Raw genomic sequence first — 16,605 nt, 5'->3', positions numbered from 1 at the left:
AGACCAGGATTACGGCATGTTTTTGTGAGGGTATACCCTATGGGACACGGGGAGAACATGCAAACTCCACACAGAAAGGCCCTTTCGCTAACCCCGCCTCTGGTATGGGCACTGATGACGCGGAGGAGAGAAGACGCCCCCAGTGCCCACAGCGTCCCCAGTGGGAATCGAACCCAGGACCTTCTAGCTGTGAGGCGACAGCACTACCGACTGTACCACCGTGACCCCCCCCCCCCTCCCCCATAAAAGGTGGGATTTATTCCTCGGCCTAGTAGGAGTGTGCATGCAATATTTCCCTCCCTGCATTCATGATTTAAGGCATTTTTCCAAACAAACTTTGGAAGCCAATGTTAGCCAATTAGGATGGAAAATGGAAATACAGGACAGATCCATATGCACTGTATGACATCACCATCATAATGCGGAAGATATGCGGGAATGTAAAAAAACTAAACTCTTGCCATGACATCCCATACATCCAAACAGAAAGGTACTATCTGATTGCATTAAAGGTATATTCAGTGATTTCACTTAATTCAAATATCACTTATTTTTTTGAGTGGTGCAACCACTCCTACAACCAGCAATGTCCGTGTACCTGTGTACCTGTGTAGGTACCTGTGTAAATGAGCACGAGTATGTGACTTATGACTTATGCCACTCGTTTTTCCATTCACTTTATGTATGCGCATACCCTCTATTGATCACGTGACTATAGAGATACCGATTTGCATTTTTGGACAGAATCTGAAGGAGTTATAATAAAAAAAACGTGTTTCACAAGTCGGCCTCAGGTGGCGCTATAAATGGCATTAGTATAAATAGCATAAATTAGCAAAGTAAAAATACCTCAAAATTGTACAAAGCAAAGTACTTGGGTAAGTAAAAAGTTACTTTCCACCAGTGGCCATGCCAATTAAGGGTGGGCACTCGGGGACGGGCGGAGCGCCTGGTTCCCCGTGGCCAGTCGTTAAATCGTTAAGAGTATGGAAGAGTCCCAGGGGCGGGCGGTTCTTTTGGCCGCGGGACCCCACGCCTTAATGCCCAGGAGGGGTGCTTAAGTAGTTAAGTAAGTAATGTGAAACATGCTGTACATACAAGATCAAGGGCAAAGTGACATGCCATTTTAACAATAGTATAACTCTTGCCTGATCTCTCCAAAGACGCAGCCAGCCTTCAGTGTCACAAACACTATGCTGTTGTCAGGTCCTCCAACCACCTGCACCGCTCCAGCCTTAATGATGTACATCTCCTTACCAATGTCCCCCTGAAGACACAAGACCAGGGCAGAGGATTCATTGTCATATGGATGGTTGTGATAAGATTCACCATGTCATTTTTGAGTGGTGCAACCACTCCTACAACCAGCAATGTCCATGTACCTGTGTACCTGTGTCTATGAGCCTGAGTATGTTACTTATTTATACCAGTAGGGGGAGCCAAAAACAGAGAGAGGGGTAGTGCTGTGTCTCTAATGAGAGAGAGAGAGAGAGAGAGAGAGAGAGAGGGGGGGAATTGCACCACTCAGTTCACACGTGTGTGATTTTTTTTATTTTGGCATTGAACATTTCTTTTAGGCTTTGTAAACAAAAAGTGCACGGTGGGGAAATAGCCACTTGTATAATAATATACAATTTACACTGTGGGCATTTAGCAGACGCTCTTAACCGTTTACGTGCCTCCGACGTGTCCACACGTCCTTGGGAATCCAATCGAGGGATGCATTGGACGTGTGTACCTCAATGATATCAGGCGAGGGGAGAGTAAAAGCGGCACCCCAGAGCTCCTATTTTGAAGGAATCCCGGCACTGATTGTGTTCATCCAGTGCAATTTACAGTAAGCAAGAACCCCACCCTATAGCACATATCTCTGTTTTTACCAATCACCGCTGTGGTTATAGTTATCACCTAAATGTGGAGTACGCTTCCGCAGCTAAACAATTTGGATGCCGCCAGCATATTTCAAAATATAAGTGCTAGAGTGCCAGCAGATATGGGAGATTTTACTCTGAAAAACCCCGCCTTCCGTTCACTCCCCCAAAACCGGGAGAGATAATCTTCCATTCTTACCCCACGCTGGTCACGCCAAAGTCTCTCTAGAAGCGTTAATATTCCAAATGAGAAGTCAGAACATTGCCCATCTGGTCAAAACCATAGATTAGGAGATACGAGCCATTCTTTCTGAGCCGTAAACAAGGAAGTGAACGGCAGCGCGCAAAACAGTAAGGAGTACGGTGCAGAAGGAGAGGCCAAATTATTTTAAATTTTTTGATTTATATCAATAAAAAAGCCCTAAAGACTTGTATACCTGTCCAAGGCCACCTACAGTTTGATTAGAAAAGACACGTCCAAGGCCTTAATTTATTATCACCCTGCACATTTCTAAGATGCAAAAGTCTCTAAGTTTGACTGTAAACATATTTGTGCTCACTTTCTTCACCACAAAGTCTCCAGGCAGATAGATGATAGACTTGAGTCTCAGCAACATGTCCACCAACATTTGCTGGTCACAACCCTGGGGAGAGAATTCACACAACAAGTTGCTTAGTGTGTGTGTGTGTGTGTGTGTGTGTGTGTGTGTGTGTGTGTGTGTGAAATATATAAAGAGCACAGCAGCGTATTTGATTGTTTGTTTTCAATTCCTGGGCATCTATTTTGAAGCTAAACATTCACAATCTGCTTTTAATTGGTAAAGCCAGTCGATTGAGTGTGTGTGTGTGTGTGTGTGTGTGTGTGTGTGTGAGTGACATTCTTGCATGCTGTATCATGATTCCAAACATGTGTCATAGGCTTGTGATTGTAACATAACTGTACCCATACTGTTTGTGTCCTTATGCATTTTCCTTTTAAAGTGTGGACCAAATAAAATAATTCAAATGTGTGTGTGTGTGTGTGTGCGTGCGTGCGTGCGTGCGTGCCTGTGTCTTACTTTTACCTAAGTACTGTACTGAAGTAAAATTTTGACCTATTGCCGACCTACAAGCTCACAATGCATCACGATTGCGACACATTGTGAGCTTGTAGATCTGCTATTGTTCATACATTTGAAAACTTGAAATGGGACATTCTGCAATTTCTGCATAATGAATACTTTAACTTTTGGTATTTTTAAGTACATTTTGATACAAATACTTTTGTACTTTGAACTTACAAATTAAGATACATTTTACTTGTAACAAGAGTATATTTCTACATTGCAGTATTGATGCTTTTACTTTAAAAATAATACTTTTCCAGTTGTACTTATGCAGTTGTCACCTTGAAGAGGCCAATCTTCTGGAAGCTGGACAGGTTGATGTCCAGTGCGTGTGTGTGTGTGTGTGTGTGTGTGTGTGTGTGTGCGTGCGTCTACAGTGTGCAGGTGTCACCTTGAAGAGGTCAATCTTCTGGAAGGTGGTCAGGTTGGTGTCCAGTGTGTGTGTGTGTGTGTGTGCGTGCGTGCGTGCGTGCGTGTGTGTGCGTGCGTGCGTGCGTGCGTGCGTGCGTCTACAGTGTGCAGGTGTCACCTTGAAGAGGTCAATCTTCTGGAAGGTGGTCAGGTTGATGTCCACAGCGATGGCCGTCCTCATTACCAGAGGCATCTTATCCAGCAGCTCCGACTCGTCTGGAAAGCATTGAGACAGTATCATGGTCAGTATCATGGTCACTCAGTATCATTAGTATTCCATTTCTTGCAAAGAACGGCCAAATCTACTTTGACACGAGTGTGCCCGAATTAAAAACTCCATATTTAGGAGATCTTCCTAAATCCAGCCTCTCTCGACTGATGGACCCAGCCCATGGACACTGACCGCAGCCCATGGATACTGACCAGGGGGGCAGTCAGACAGATATTTTGTGAAGCCACTAAGGAAATGAAAGTTCATATAATGGCCTGTTGTGGCGCTGTCACTGGACCCAGAAAAACCCATAGCCCCATAGAAGTCCATGTATTTGGGCCCAACTTCACCTAGACTGTATTACCTTAATAAACATGGTCATGAATACTTTCTTCTTCCAGTCACTAGTTTAAAGTCTCCTTTCTAATGTCATACTATTCTTTTTGGAAAATGATGGTCCCATTAATAACTGACCCAGCCCATGGATACTGACCCAGCCCATGGATATACTGACCCAGCATGCCCTGAGCGTCCCAGGTGTAGGTGTACCAGGTGCGGATGCGGTTCTGGCAGAGGCTCGGGATCTTGTTGGCCACCATGTAGGCCACGGTGGCGTCCATGGAGCTGCGGAAGTACGTCTGGCCCTGGGTGGCGGCACCGATGACATCCCTCATCTGGGAAGAACACGACGTGACAGATAAGAAACACTATAGTCTATTAACCCATTCTGACCTGAGATCAGATTCATACGAGGTTTCCACTGGACACACACTGGTCTGATGAACCCATTCTGACCTGAGATCAGATTCTAAAAAATGTCAGTCGTTCTTCGATTTTTCAAAAATAGCAGACCTACAAGCTCGTAGCGCGCCACTCGGTGGCGCGCTATGAGCTTGTAGATCTGCTATTTTTCAATAGCTAAAGCACGACACGATGCTGACACCAAAATGGGTTCCCGGTCAGAATGGGTTAAAGCAGTATATAGGCTCAACGGGGTTCCACCGCACCTCAAGCCTGTGGTAGGCTGGTCTATTTTTTGGTCTTTATTTGTATTTTTTTTTTTACATTTTCTTGAGCATTAACGACACCCAGTGATAGACCGAAACATAGTCAGACTACGAATATGTTACAGGCTATTGAAAACAATAGTTTTATAATACTACCATTTAATTACATATTGTGTTACTTATTAATAATCAATTCATGTTTTGTTGGGTAAAGGGGGGGCATATTACTCTACAACAACAACAACAACAACAACAGGTTCTAGATTCATCTGGACTGTGGGAGGTGCGAATGTTATCAACTGATAATCACCAATATCAAGACCATGCGATGGAGCAATAATATGGACCTTTCCTACATACTGCCTATACCGCGAGTAGGCGACTATGGGAAACACGGAAGTGAAATGACTGCCGCCGAAAGCGAAAAAAACATCACGAAACTGCACTGTACAACAACTTCACTTTATGTTAGGTTATAGGTTTACAGCAGTTCAAATGTGCCAATTACGCCGACCCTCACAATAACAATTTTCTCCGCGGCTCCGCCACGTAATATTAAACGAGTGGCTGTGTGTGCGTTCTCGCAAACGGCGAAAGTTGCCGAATCTGCATGAGGAAACGCCGCGCTCTCGTCAGGAGCGGGAGCAGCACAAATAGCCTACGAGTAGGGCAACCACATGGTCAGCGACATCCCTGAGGAATAGGGTTAGTGGCCAGACAATGCGACCAACACAATGGCTGACAACCAGTGTTGTTTTTGGCAGCAATTTTCTATTTTAGTGTTAGTCAGAGTATCTTGAATGGTTTTCATTTAGTTTTAGTCACATTTTAGTCACCTGGGATGTTTTAGTGTTAGTCTGGTTTTAGTCGACTAAACGTCATAAGATTTTAGTCGACTAAATCTACAGTTGATTTAGTCGACTAAAATGTGTCTTGGTCTTGGCGGGCTTTGATGCCGTCGTAATGACTGATTTTTACACTTGCTGAAAATAGCAGATCTATACAAGCTCACAATGTGTTGCGACGCGGTTTTGAGCTTGCAACCGACTACACCGGAACACTTTAAAGTGTTCCAAGTGTAAAATGACTTATACTTATGGTTTTGAGCTTGCAACCGACTACACCGGAACACTTTAAAGTGTTCCAAGTGTAAAATGACTTATACTGGATATCTTGTCCACTATAGTCCCTTCCTAACATTTTAGTCTAGTTTTTATTTGTTGACGGAATTGTCAAGTATATTTAGTCTTAGTTTTAGTCATCATAGATTCGTTTTCATGTAGTTTCCATGTAGTTTTCGTCAGTGGAAAAAGGTAGTCGACGAACATTTTTCGTCTTAGGTTAAGTCGTCGAAAACAACACTGCTGACAACAAAACGTCTACAACAAACAACAAAAATGTAGGAAATGTCGCCCTCAGTAAGTAGACAGTTGGATTTAGAGCAATTTACTATCTAAACTGAAAGATGGATACAATGTATGTAACCTAGATACCATACCCTGATGGAAAATGCTGTTTATTTTATTATTATTATTCTTTTTTTTCATTAGTACTTTCAAAACTAGTTTACTAATTACTTTTACTGTCTTTATACTGTCTGTCTTTGTTTTATTTGTCTTGTTCTGACCTTGATTTGGGGGGAGGGGGGGATATTTACATGTCGGATACAACAAAATGTACACATGTTTTTTTCATTTATTCACCAATAAAAATCAAAATAAAGTGTAAAAAATTAGGAAATGTCCATTACTGGCTCCATTGCACGGTCTTGACAAGGGCTGATGACGCGGCCACTATTAAATCGTCTGATGATAACACCCGAAAACCCACTATATATACTGCAGTGCAGGGAGAACCTCGGCTTTCCTATATACGGGGGGATACCTCAGGAGGGATCGTATAAAAGCCTCGCCCCTTTCTAGTTCTATATTGTCTCTCTCGTTACCTGTCCGATCAAACTGGAGAACACAAAGACACCCGTAAAAAAGTTAGTCATCTGAAAGGAAATCTCAAAGACGGTGTGGGGTTCGTTGAGACCCCCGATGTTGATCAGACTGCGGACCGCGTAGTAGTAACAGCGCAGGTACCTGCATGTGGAGAAGTGTCATGTCGGCCCGTTAGGAGAGTTTTCTGAAAATGCCCCATGTTTCTATATATGTCAGTGGTTCTCAAACGTTTTCTTGTCAAGGACCCCCAAGAATATAATGTATTCGGGGCCGCCGCCGACCCCCATCTGAAAATATGTTGTTCCAGCCAGGGGACCTCCCCCAGAAGTGAATATTCGAGTTAAAAACGTTCACTTGTGGCCCAGGCGGTGGCGTATAACCGTCTGGGCACCCGACTGGTGGTAATCCAGTCGCAGTGTGCCGCGGGTTCGACTCCCGAGCCCCGACACGGCCTTTACTGCATGTCTTCCCCCCCCCATCTCTCTCCCGTTTCCTGTCAGCCTATACTGTCTGTCCCTTAAAAAAACCCAATAAAAGGCTTAAGCCGCAAAAAAAAAAAAAACGTTCACTGTGAAAGAATATATTCAAGCAGAAAGGAAGACATGTATTGTGTTAAGGAATTTATTCTCAGATTTTTTTTTCTTTCTATATCACCTCTGATTCACCTGACTAAAGTCTAAATAGGGTTATAGGGCTGATTCTGATGCTATATGTATTGCTCAGGACCACCTGGACTCCCTCAAAAAGACCCCTGGGGGTCCCTGGACCCCACTTTGAGAACCACTGTATTTAACTGAAGCTCATCTATGACTGAAGTTTTTCTACACAACGACTGAAGCTACAGTGTACAGTCACTGGCCAGTGTTTCACACCAAGGTTATAATAGTTTAGAATTGTATTTTACTTTTATTTTTCAATTTTAGTTTAGTTTAAATTCATGAAACAGTTTAGTTTTGACAAAAAGAAAAAACAAACATAATATAGGTCTTGGGTAAGGTGAAAATAGCAGATCTATTACATGAAGTTCACATACATCAGCTGTTTTCATTATACATGTTTTTGTTTAAAAAATAATTAGGCTAATGTATGAAATATTGACCAAGACTATATAAACTAAGCTCATTTTCACTATGATTTGTAAACATACAATACGGTTTCAATTAGTTATCTTTTTTTTTGTAAAGCCTAATTTTTGTCCAATTCTAGTTTTAGTTATATGGCCTTACTTTTGGTTAACTATAATAAAACCTTGGTGCAAACACTTGAATGTATAGGAATAAAGCTGCTCAATCATTGTTTCTGTCACGCCTGTCTGTCCACATCACTGTTTGGTATAGGCACTGTTTTCCTAACCTGACGCTGCCAGATCCAAGAAGCTTGCTACACAAGTTTGTTTCACATGGTTACCCAATACCGCCCCCAGCTGGCAAAGTCAGGTTACTGTTTTCCAGGAAAAGAAGACAATGTGAACGATGTCGTTACGGTTTCATTTGAAACAGCCCTGACTCTATAAGAACACTATATAATAATAATCCATGGGGTGTTCAGTTCAACTCTAAATTAGCAATGAAGATTCGGCCGTGTGGAGACATTCACATACTTGGACTGCTGAATATTTTGTAGAATATAGCATTAGGCCCGATACAGTAATATCCCATTTAGGACTAGAGGCCGATTCTTAAAAGACACGCCTTCTAAATCCTTGACCTAAGTTTTCTGAAATATAGGCTACTTCAAATATTTCCTCAAAATGACAAAAATGTTATGTTGTTATGGATCATAGCAACAAGAACCCAAAAAATGGGTTTCCGGACAGTCTTGAAGGGTAGAAACCCCAAGGGGGCCCAGCCCCAAATAGCCTGGTGAAACCACTCCCCCTGCTGGACAACATTTGCATTCTGCCAGAAGGGTGAGTCTGGGCTCTCTCGGGCAGAGACGATGTACTCTGGGCGAATTCTGGCCGGAGCGATAATATGCGGCCATATGCGGCCGCTAGAGGCGGGATCAACGCGAGACGTATGACATATTGAAGCTGTGCCCCACAGCGCACGGTAAACTCAACCTAACAAGACTATACAACTCGAAATTATTATGGAGATATCAGATTTTTGTCCTGCTGCTTTCCGGATTCATCGTTTCTGCTTGAGAGAGAGAGCCCAGATGCAGGCAGGAGGAGGAGGGAACTTGTGAACTCAATGCTGCCGCAATCTGGCAGAGTCAGGTTAATACGTCCTAAATGGGATATAACATATTGATGAGAATTGCATGGAGCAATGTAATTCACACTGACGGTATGTATTTTAAAAAAGCTGATAAAGGTGGGGGGTGAGGGGAACGAATGAAAAACTCTTTTGCCTCACACACACACAAAAAAGGTAAAAAGTATAACTATATGAGACTACCTGTCCTAGAACGATGGACAAAAAGAATGCCCCAAAAAGGTAGTTTGTCATCTGAAAGACTTGACCGAACACACTGTCGGGCGTTGGTAACTCGGCCACCATCAGAAGGGACTTCTCAGCATAGAAGAAGCAGCTGAGGTAACTATATGGCAACAGTATAAACATGGAAGAAATATTACAGAATTTACAAGTGAAAACTCAATTTAAAGGTAGAGTAAGTGATTTCACTTAATTCAAATATCACTTATTTTTTTGTTTTGTTGTGATAATCCTCTCTACTATAGAGTGTGCTGACCATATAAGGAGTTCCTCCCTGTCCCCAGTTAACCCCTGGGGGTCAAAAAACCTTAGGTTTCGTTTTTGACTCTCTATCCTGATTGGACGAAGGCTTAGGTCCCACAGCCAAAAACGAAACCTACGGTTTTTTGAGTGAAATCACTTACTCTACCTTTAACCCCAGAACACTAAACACGGGTGATTTTCCCCCCGGACGATTATATTTTTTTCAATTTTCATAATGTTGCTGATGTCTGAGGTGCAGGTGGGTCTTTCAGTACCTTCATGATGCTCAGTGACATCATAGAAGGTAGGTTTGATTCCTTGCCCACATCCCTGGTTTTTCCTACAGGCAGGTTTTCGGGTGAATTTCACCCGTGTTTAGTGATAGTGTGATAGAGAAAAATTTAAAAGAATTCCAATACACCCACAATGGATATTTCTTAAAAAAAAAAAAATCACTGGACCAATCTCACATGTTTTAGGAATGGATGGATCAAAGGAGAAGTTCCCAACTTCATTTCTCTTTTTTTAGGAATATTAAAAAATAATAATAAGCACGTTTTTCTTGTGAAAAGTAACGATGGAATATTAAAGAAGAGTACCTCAAGTTTCCATGTATTGCTGTACTGCAATATATTTAGATGATAAATCTTTTTTATGGAATATTTTATATTGGGTATATGTTTAGTGATGGTTTATTGGTTTACAAGTAAAAGTCCAGGATTATAAATGTTTTTGAGTAAAAGTGCTTGGCATCAAAATGCACTTAAAGTACCAAAAGTAAAATCAGCTCCTTGTGACACCTCTGGTAAACTCGCTAAAGTAATTGAAAAGGATCATGCTGATCCCGCCCCTTTTACTAAAATGAGTGTGACTTAGGCCAACATAATAGTGTGATTTAGACCAGGAGGAGGAGTGTGAAATAGGCATTTATTTTGGCCTAAGTCAATGGTTTTGTGACATTATCAGGATAAAATAGGTCAAGTCTAAGGTTTAATCCTATTTAATTCAATGTAACCATATTATGTTACACGTATAACTGATAGTGTTATTTATATATTAATATAAATCATATAGTTTTGCTTTGGATCCGATTTTGTTTCTTCCTGAAAACCTTAAAAAAATGACTTACGATGATATGGAAAGTGGATAGATATGGATAGAGTATTGAGTCACTGTGGAGTGTGGATAGACAGACAGACTAATGGTACATCACTCTGTGGTGCTAGCTAAAACTATTATACATTTTAGTCTCATTTGACTACACTACAATGTAAACACGTGTAAATGAAACATAATAATAATACTGAAGGGTACATACGCGCTGCCCAGGCCAGAGTACACCCATTTGGTCTTGCCGATGCCCTGGTAGTCCGAAGCAACGTAGTAGACGCAGGCGTTGAGGTGGAGCATGAAAAGGAGGTAGCCGATGGTGCGGATTACTCTAAACACAAAAAAACACACCAAGTTAAGCGTTTCTTCATTGCATATAGAAATGTAGAGTGGTGATAGACAGCAGCTGTGCTCAATCCCAGTACACTCTTGTGTATAGACACTCTTGGCAAACTACAAATAAAAGTTGCTTGGTCAAATTATTGCCCTTGAGTTAAAAGTACTGGAGTATAGGCCTATTATATAAAAACACTCAAGCATTAAAGAGTAGAACAGACGATTTCTTTTCATTTTCAAGAAATGTTCAAATAAAAATAAATCAATAATAGTGAAAATAGAAATTATAGCAGTCAGATACACAAGCCTACAAAGAGTTGCATTGTGAAGCGTTGTGAACTTGTAGATCTGCTATTTTCACAGATGTTACTTAAGTGCAGTAGGCCTACTCAATTAATTCATTTTGTAACTACTGTCGTATCTCACCTCCAGATGTAAGCTTTGGCCATGAGACTTTCCAGACGATCGCTGAACTCAAAGAATGTTTCTGCCTTCAAAGTGAGAATCAAAATGCAGTAGGTATCGGTAACACATTGGTATAATGCTGGTATAAGCTAACATGTATCTGTTGAAATGCATCAAATACTTTAGTTTGTAGTCTCGCGTAGCCATACGACTATTCCACAATCTCCAAATGCTATATACAGTAGAGTCTGGAACTACACCTCCCGAAATCCGAGTAAGGAAGCTGGCATTTCCGTTCACGAAAATATATATTAAAATATCTTTACATTTTATTTTTTTATTTCCATTTCTGCTATAGGCAGCAAGCTATATATACACTTATAATCTAAGCGTATATAGCTAGTCTTAGATGATTTCAATGTGGATAATATAAATTACTCATGATCAGAGATTCTGTTCTGTATGACAGAAGCATTTGAAAATTGCGAGGTGGCGACAGTCTGGCAACGAGAGACTATTTAGTTTATATAATTTACCTTTAAAATACGATTAGCTCTGAAAATGGACTTGTATCCGAACTGGAAGCACAGCAGGTCCAACGGTGCAAGAGCTATCAAGTCTATCTGAAAAGGGACAGAGAGACAGAGTTGTGTAAAAATCATCTGGATGTTTTTTTTCTAGCCGTTTGAAGTGTATTGTTGGAGCAGGGGTTCCCAAACGTTTTAGCCTGTGTCCAAACTAGCGAAAATAGCAGATCAACAAGCTCACAACACGTTGCTTCACATGAGTCACACCACGTTGTGAGCTTTTGTAGACTGAAAAACTAAACATTGAATTTGTTTTTAATTCATGAAAAATTTTGTTTTTTTTTCTTCTTTTTTAATAATTAAAAACTAAATGTAGGATAATAAATGGGTCACGATCCAGTGTTTGGAAATCAAGGCCCAAAGTTACGTGAAGCCTGCAGAGGGCGGAGCAATCTCCTGATCAGGTGATCACTCACATCATGAACGTATGTTTATTTTATTTCTACATTTTGTCAGGTCGTTATAGTTTCAGTTACTATAGAGTAGCCTCTAAAAAAAGTCAGAGTCCACTTCAAGACGGCATAGGGTAGCGCAAACGTTTATGCATCTGCACCTTTGTTAAATTGACGAACACACGTACACACGTACACACACACACTCCTCTCTCTCTGGGCGTATAAGCTCACTGTCGCGCGTGGACGCGTCATAAGAACCTGAGGCCCTTCTTCTTCGTGGGGTTTTTAGACAGCTGGTGGATGGAAAAGAAGCTCCACCTCCGCGCCCGACTGACGCGGAGGAGAGCGCGTCCGTGAAGCTGTCCGTCGCGTCAGTCGGGCGCGGAGGTGCAGCTTCTTTTCCATCCACCAGCTGTCTAAAAACCCGGTTTTTAAGCTGCGCGCAGCAGGGGACGTGCGCGACAGTGTGCGTGCGCTGACTCTCTGTCGCTCTAATGAATTATAGTCTCATGTCACTCATGTCTAGATTCTCCCGGGGGATCCTGCCGGGAGCTGCCTATGCCATAGAAAGCATAGGTGGACCTCAGGCTACTATAGAGCGTTGAGTTTGGTTTGTAGGCCTCGGACAAAGCCAACTCGGATGGTGACAACGCATGACAATAAAAAATGTAAAACTGGGCCAAACAAATAATTAGAAAGAAATCACACCCGTGTGTGAAGTGAGGGGCGCTATATATTAAAGTCCAACTCATGTTGATTAGGTGCAACATTAAATTCTCTTTATTATTAAGGGCATTTAATGTTTAATGTGTTAGGGACAACATGACGTATATTATCCCTTCATTGTCAATGGCGTTTTTAAAACAAAAATTGGACTAAAAACAAACATTAAACCTGTATATAGGAGGGCCCTCAAAAATCAGACCAATCTGAAGTGAGTGGTGCAACAGCGCCCCCTGTTGGTACCCTAAACATACATAGGGACACAGGGACGCAGGGACGCAGTGACGCAGGGACACCACCAGGGGCGGACAAAGCTGGGCATTGGAGTGGCTGCAGCCTATGGTTGCACCACTTTAAAAGGGCTAGGGTACAACACTTTTGTTTTTCTTCTTTCGAATTATTTGTTTGGCCCAACAAATTGTGTTTATTTGGCTTTTACCGAGGATTACAGGTCTTTAAATAAATACCCTCTGAAACGTCTATGGCAAAAATGAATGGGAAATGATGGACGCTGTATAATATATAACTATAATAACCCAGACATAAAATAATATAAATTACAAGCCCCCATGCTGCAAGTCCAAAAACAGGGACGTCGCTGACAATTTGGTTGCCCTACTCGCATATTATTTGTGCTGCATAAAGTATTCAATCAGTCAATCAATCAATCAATAACACTTACCGTGATTATGGCTGATTCTCTGTAGTGCTTCTTCGTGGTCACCCTGTCTTTCTGAAAAGGACAAAATAAAAGAATTATTAGCCGTTGACTCGCTGCCCTGAGAGCAGCAAATTCACATGGAAAGATTACAAGAGCAGCTGTTGAATGCTGCTCTCAGGTCAGCTTAAACGCTATACATACATACAACCATGTTAAGTTTCTGCTCTGATGTTAGGTTTTGAATTCTGATGTATTATGATACATACATCATAATTTGCACCCCCTCCATATCTAATTATTGGACAGTATTAGGATGTTGACATTCATTCTGTTTTCATAGGGCCCTAAATCACACCTTAGAAGCATCTATTTCAAACACAAAGTGTTTTATGGTGAGTCGTATTTTGACAGCAGCACCTGCCTGTCATAATTTCAACCCCTCTCCCTATCTAAGTATTGGACAGTATTAAGATGTTCATATTGATTTTGTATTCATCTTTAGGGCCCCAAAGCATGCCCTAGATAGCATAGTTGCACCACTCACTTCACACGGGTGTGATTTTAATAGACACACTAGGTCTATTAAAATCACACCCGCGTGAAGTGAGTGGTGCAACTCTGTGTGGGGGTCCCCGGGGGTCCCTGGAAGTTCCAGACCCACAGGAGGATGCGGAAGTGGGACGGAAGAAGATGGAAGCCCGTTTATTTGTCACATACATTGCTGTCATCATGCTGCGAGAGTGAAGTCTAGCCAACACCAACTCGGGATTCCTGGATCGCTGCCCTCCACAAATTCCTATCCAACATCAGGTTCTTGAGCTCTGCAGTGTTGTCAGCCAAGCTGTCGCGCCGCAGCACGTCTACATATAGGTGGTACGCTTCTTTCCCCTCCTGGCTTTGCCCTGGGTTGGCTCCCATAGGGTCAATTTACTTGCCTACGCGTGGTAGGTCCCCATAGAGGTCCACATTTCTGATGCGATCCGTCCATGTGACACCTAGTGCCATTCGTATAGCATTCTTGTGTAGACTCCATCCAGGGCTTTTTTCCTGTTGTACTGTGAGGGTCCATGTCTCGGCCCCATACAGCAGTACTGACTCCACAGTAGCTATATGAACAGCCGCCTCTTGAGGTCTTCTCCCATGCCTGATTTCCACACTCTACGCGAGATTTGTTCACCGCATTTGACCCACCTCCTGGAGCGCTGAGATGCAGCCGTGCTGCGCTCGGGAATCGTTTGTTTGTTGATCCAATCCTCGGACACTCTTAACCCATTCTGAACGGGAACCCATGTTGGTGTTAGCATCATGTTATGCTTTAGCTATTGAAAAATAGCAGATCTACAAGCTCGTAGCGCGCCACCGAGTGGCGCGCTACGAGCTTGTAGGTCTGCTATTTTTGAAAAATCGAAGAACGACTGACATTTTTTAGAATCTGATCTCAGGTCAGAATGGGTTCATCAGACCCGTGTGTGTCCGGTGGAAACCTCGTATGAATCTGATCTCAGGTCAGAATGGGTTAACCACAAGGCCACTGAGCCGACGATGCATGACATACATCGGCAACTGGCGGCCCGGGGGCCACATGCGGCCCCCCACCATCACATAATGCAGCCCACATGTGGTTAATAGCAGAATACTGATAATTATATTTCAGCTGTTGCAATTCCAAACATGCAAACATGCGAGTTGACACGCATTCATTAGATCTATATTATGATGTAGCTTAATGACTCCTATTATTAAAATGTTTTTAATGTTTTTACATTTTTTGTGTCAAATGTATAGTTTAGTTCATAGAGTTAACATAACTATAACTAAATGCATTTGAAATTAAATATAAAAAGGTTACTTATCAGGATTCCAATTAAGAAAATAGCAAAAAAAACTAATTCAGGATTTGAATTCAAATATAGCAAAAGAAAAAGCTGATCTACAAGCTCAAAGCGTTTCGCGCTGCGACGCGGTTTGAGCTTGTAGATCGGCTATTTTCGCTACGACAGAAATATGCACTGTGGCCCTCTGGAGTGAGTATGGAAATATAGTGGCCCTCTCCATCGTCAAAGTTTCCCACCCCTGATGTATGATGATGATGTATATAGACCGATTCACAGAGGGTTTCCTGGGCGCGGCCATTACTGAGGTGTACCATTAAGCGCAACAGCACTGATTAGCCACACCTGGCCTACGGAGCACCTGCTCCATGGATTACACCTCAGTAATGGCCGCGCCCAGGGCACCCCTCTGTGAATCGGTCTATAGCCACATGATCTCACATGACGGTAACCACGGTAACCGTGCTGCTACCGATTAGACACACAAACACACAACGTCAAATGTTGGAGCGGTTAGCAAATCGCTAAAAGAAAATCACACTCGTGTGAAGTGAAGGGCGCCAATATATTAAAGTCTAGCTTATGTTGATTATAGTGTTGTAATGGAGATGTAAAACACACAGTGCAAACACAAACATTAAACGCCATTAACAATAAAAGAGACAATATGACGTAAATGGCACATTATCACGTACATTTTCCCTTCATTGTCAATAGCGTTTACAAAACAAACATTGAACTAAAGACAAACATTAAACCTGTATATAGGAGTGGCTGGCGCCCCTCACAAATCACACAGAGCTCTTATCAATATACATCATCTCATGAACAACTGAATTCATGTGATTGGTTAGCCGATTTGCTCGTCTACATATGACGTAGCTTTTCCCTTCATTGTCAATGGCATTTAATGTTTGTGTTGCCACAAATGTACGTCATATTTGGCGGACATTTGACCTAATTTCTCCTTTCATCCTCAATGGCAAATAGTATAGCCTAAGTTCTCCTTTCATTGAACTGAATTGAACAGAATTTATGTGATTATAGTTAGCCAATTTGCTCATCTACATATGACGTAACTTTTCCCTTCATTGTCAATGGCATTGTGTTGGCACAAATTTCCGATGTGGGGGGGGACAAAAGAACGAAAAAAGAAAAAAATCACACCAATGTGAAGTGAGGGGCGCTCATTCATACATCATATTCTGGCCAATCCACATTGGTGTCCTCACTTTTCTGCCCTCACCTTTTATCCTCAATACGTATACATTGCGCATAGGAGACATGAGGAGAGGCGCTATAGCGCCCCTCAAAAGAAAG

At 42.1% G+C, this 16,605-nt stretch overlaps 1 protein-coding gene across 1 annotated transcript in view; it reads right to left on the bottom strand.

The window, feature by feature from the left end:
* Positions 1–16,605, bottom strand: part of LOC308336495 (cyclic nucleotide-gated channel beta-3-like) — a gene marked incomplete at both ends in the record, with an annotated part of 53,357 nt that overhangs the window by 26,847 nt on the left and 9,905 nt on the right. Inside the window, 9 exons of the mRNA XM_080793862.1 lie at positions 1,149–1,267; positions 2,432–2,515; positions 3,507–3,604; positions 4,114–4,273; positions 6,552–6,693; positions 10,555–10,677; positions 11,109–11,173; positions 11,624–11,710; positions 13,475–13,525. Of these exons, the coding sequence (XP_080649988.1) occupies positions 1,149–1,267; positions 2,432–2,515; positions 3,507–3,604; positions 4,114–4,273; positions 6,552–6,693; positions 10,555–10,677; positions 11,109–11,173; positions 11,624–11,710; positions 13,475–13,525 (929 nt within the window). The remainder of the gene's footprint in view (positions 1–1,148; positions 1,268–2,431; positions 2,516–3,506; positions 3,605–4,113; positions 4,274–6,551; positions 6,694–10,554; positions 10,678–11,108; positions 11,174–11,623; positions 11,711–13,474; positions 13,526–16,605) is intronic.

The sequence above is a fragment of the Protomyctophum bolini genome (assembly GCF_963924005.1).
Source record: "Protomyctophum bolini genome assembly, chromosome: 21".
Classification (NCBI taxonomy): domain Eukaryota; kingdom Metazoa; phylum Chordata; class Actinopteri; order Myctophiformes; family Myctophidae; genus Protomyctophum; species Protomyctophum bolini.
The sequence above is the reverse complement of the archived record's forward strand: the minus strand, read 5'-3'. Positions and strand labels throughout refer to the sequence as shown.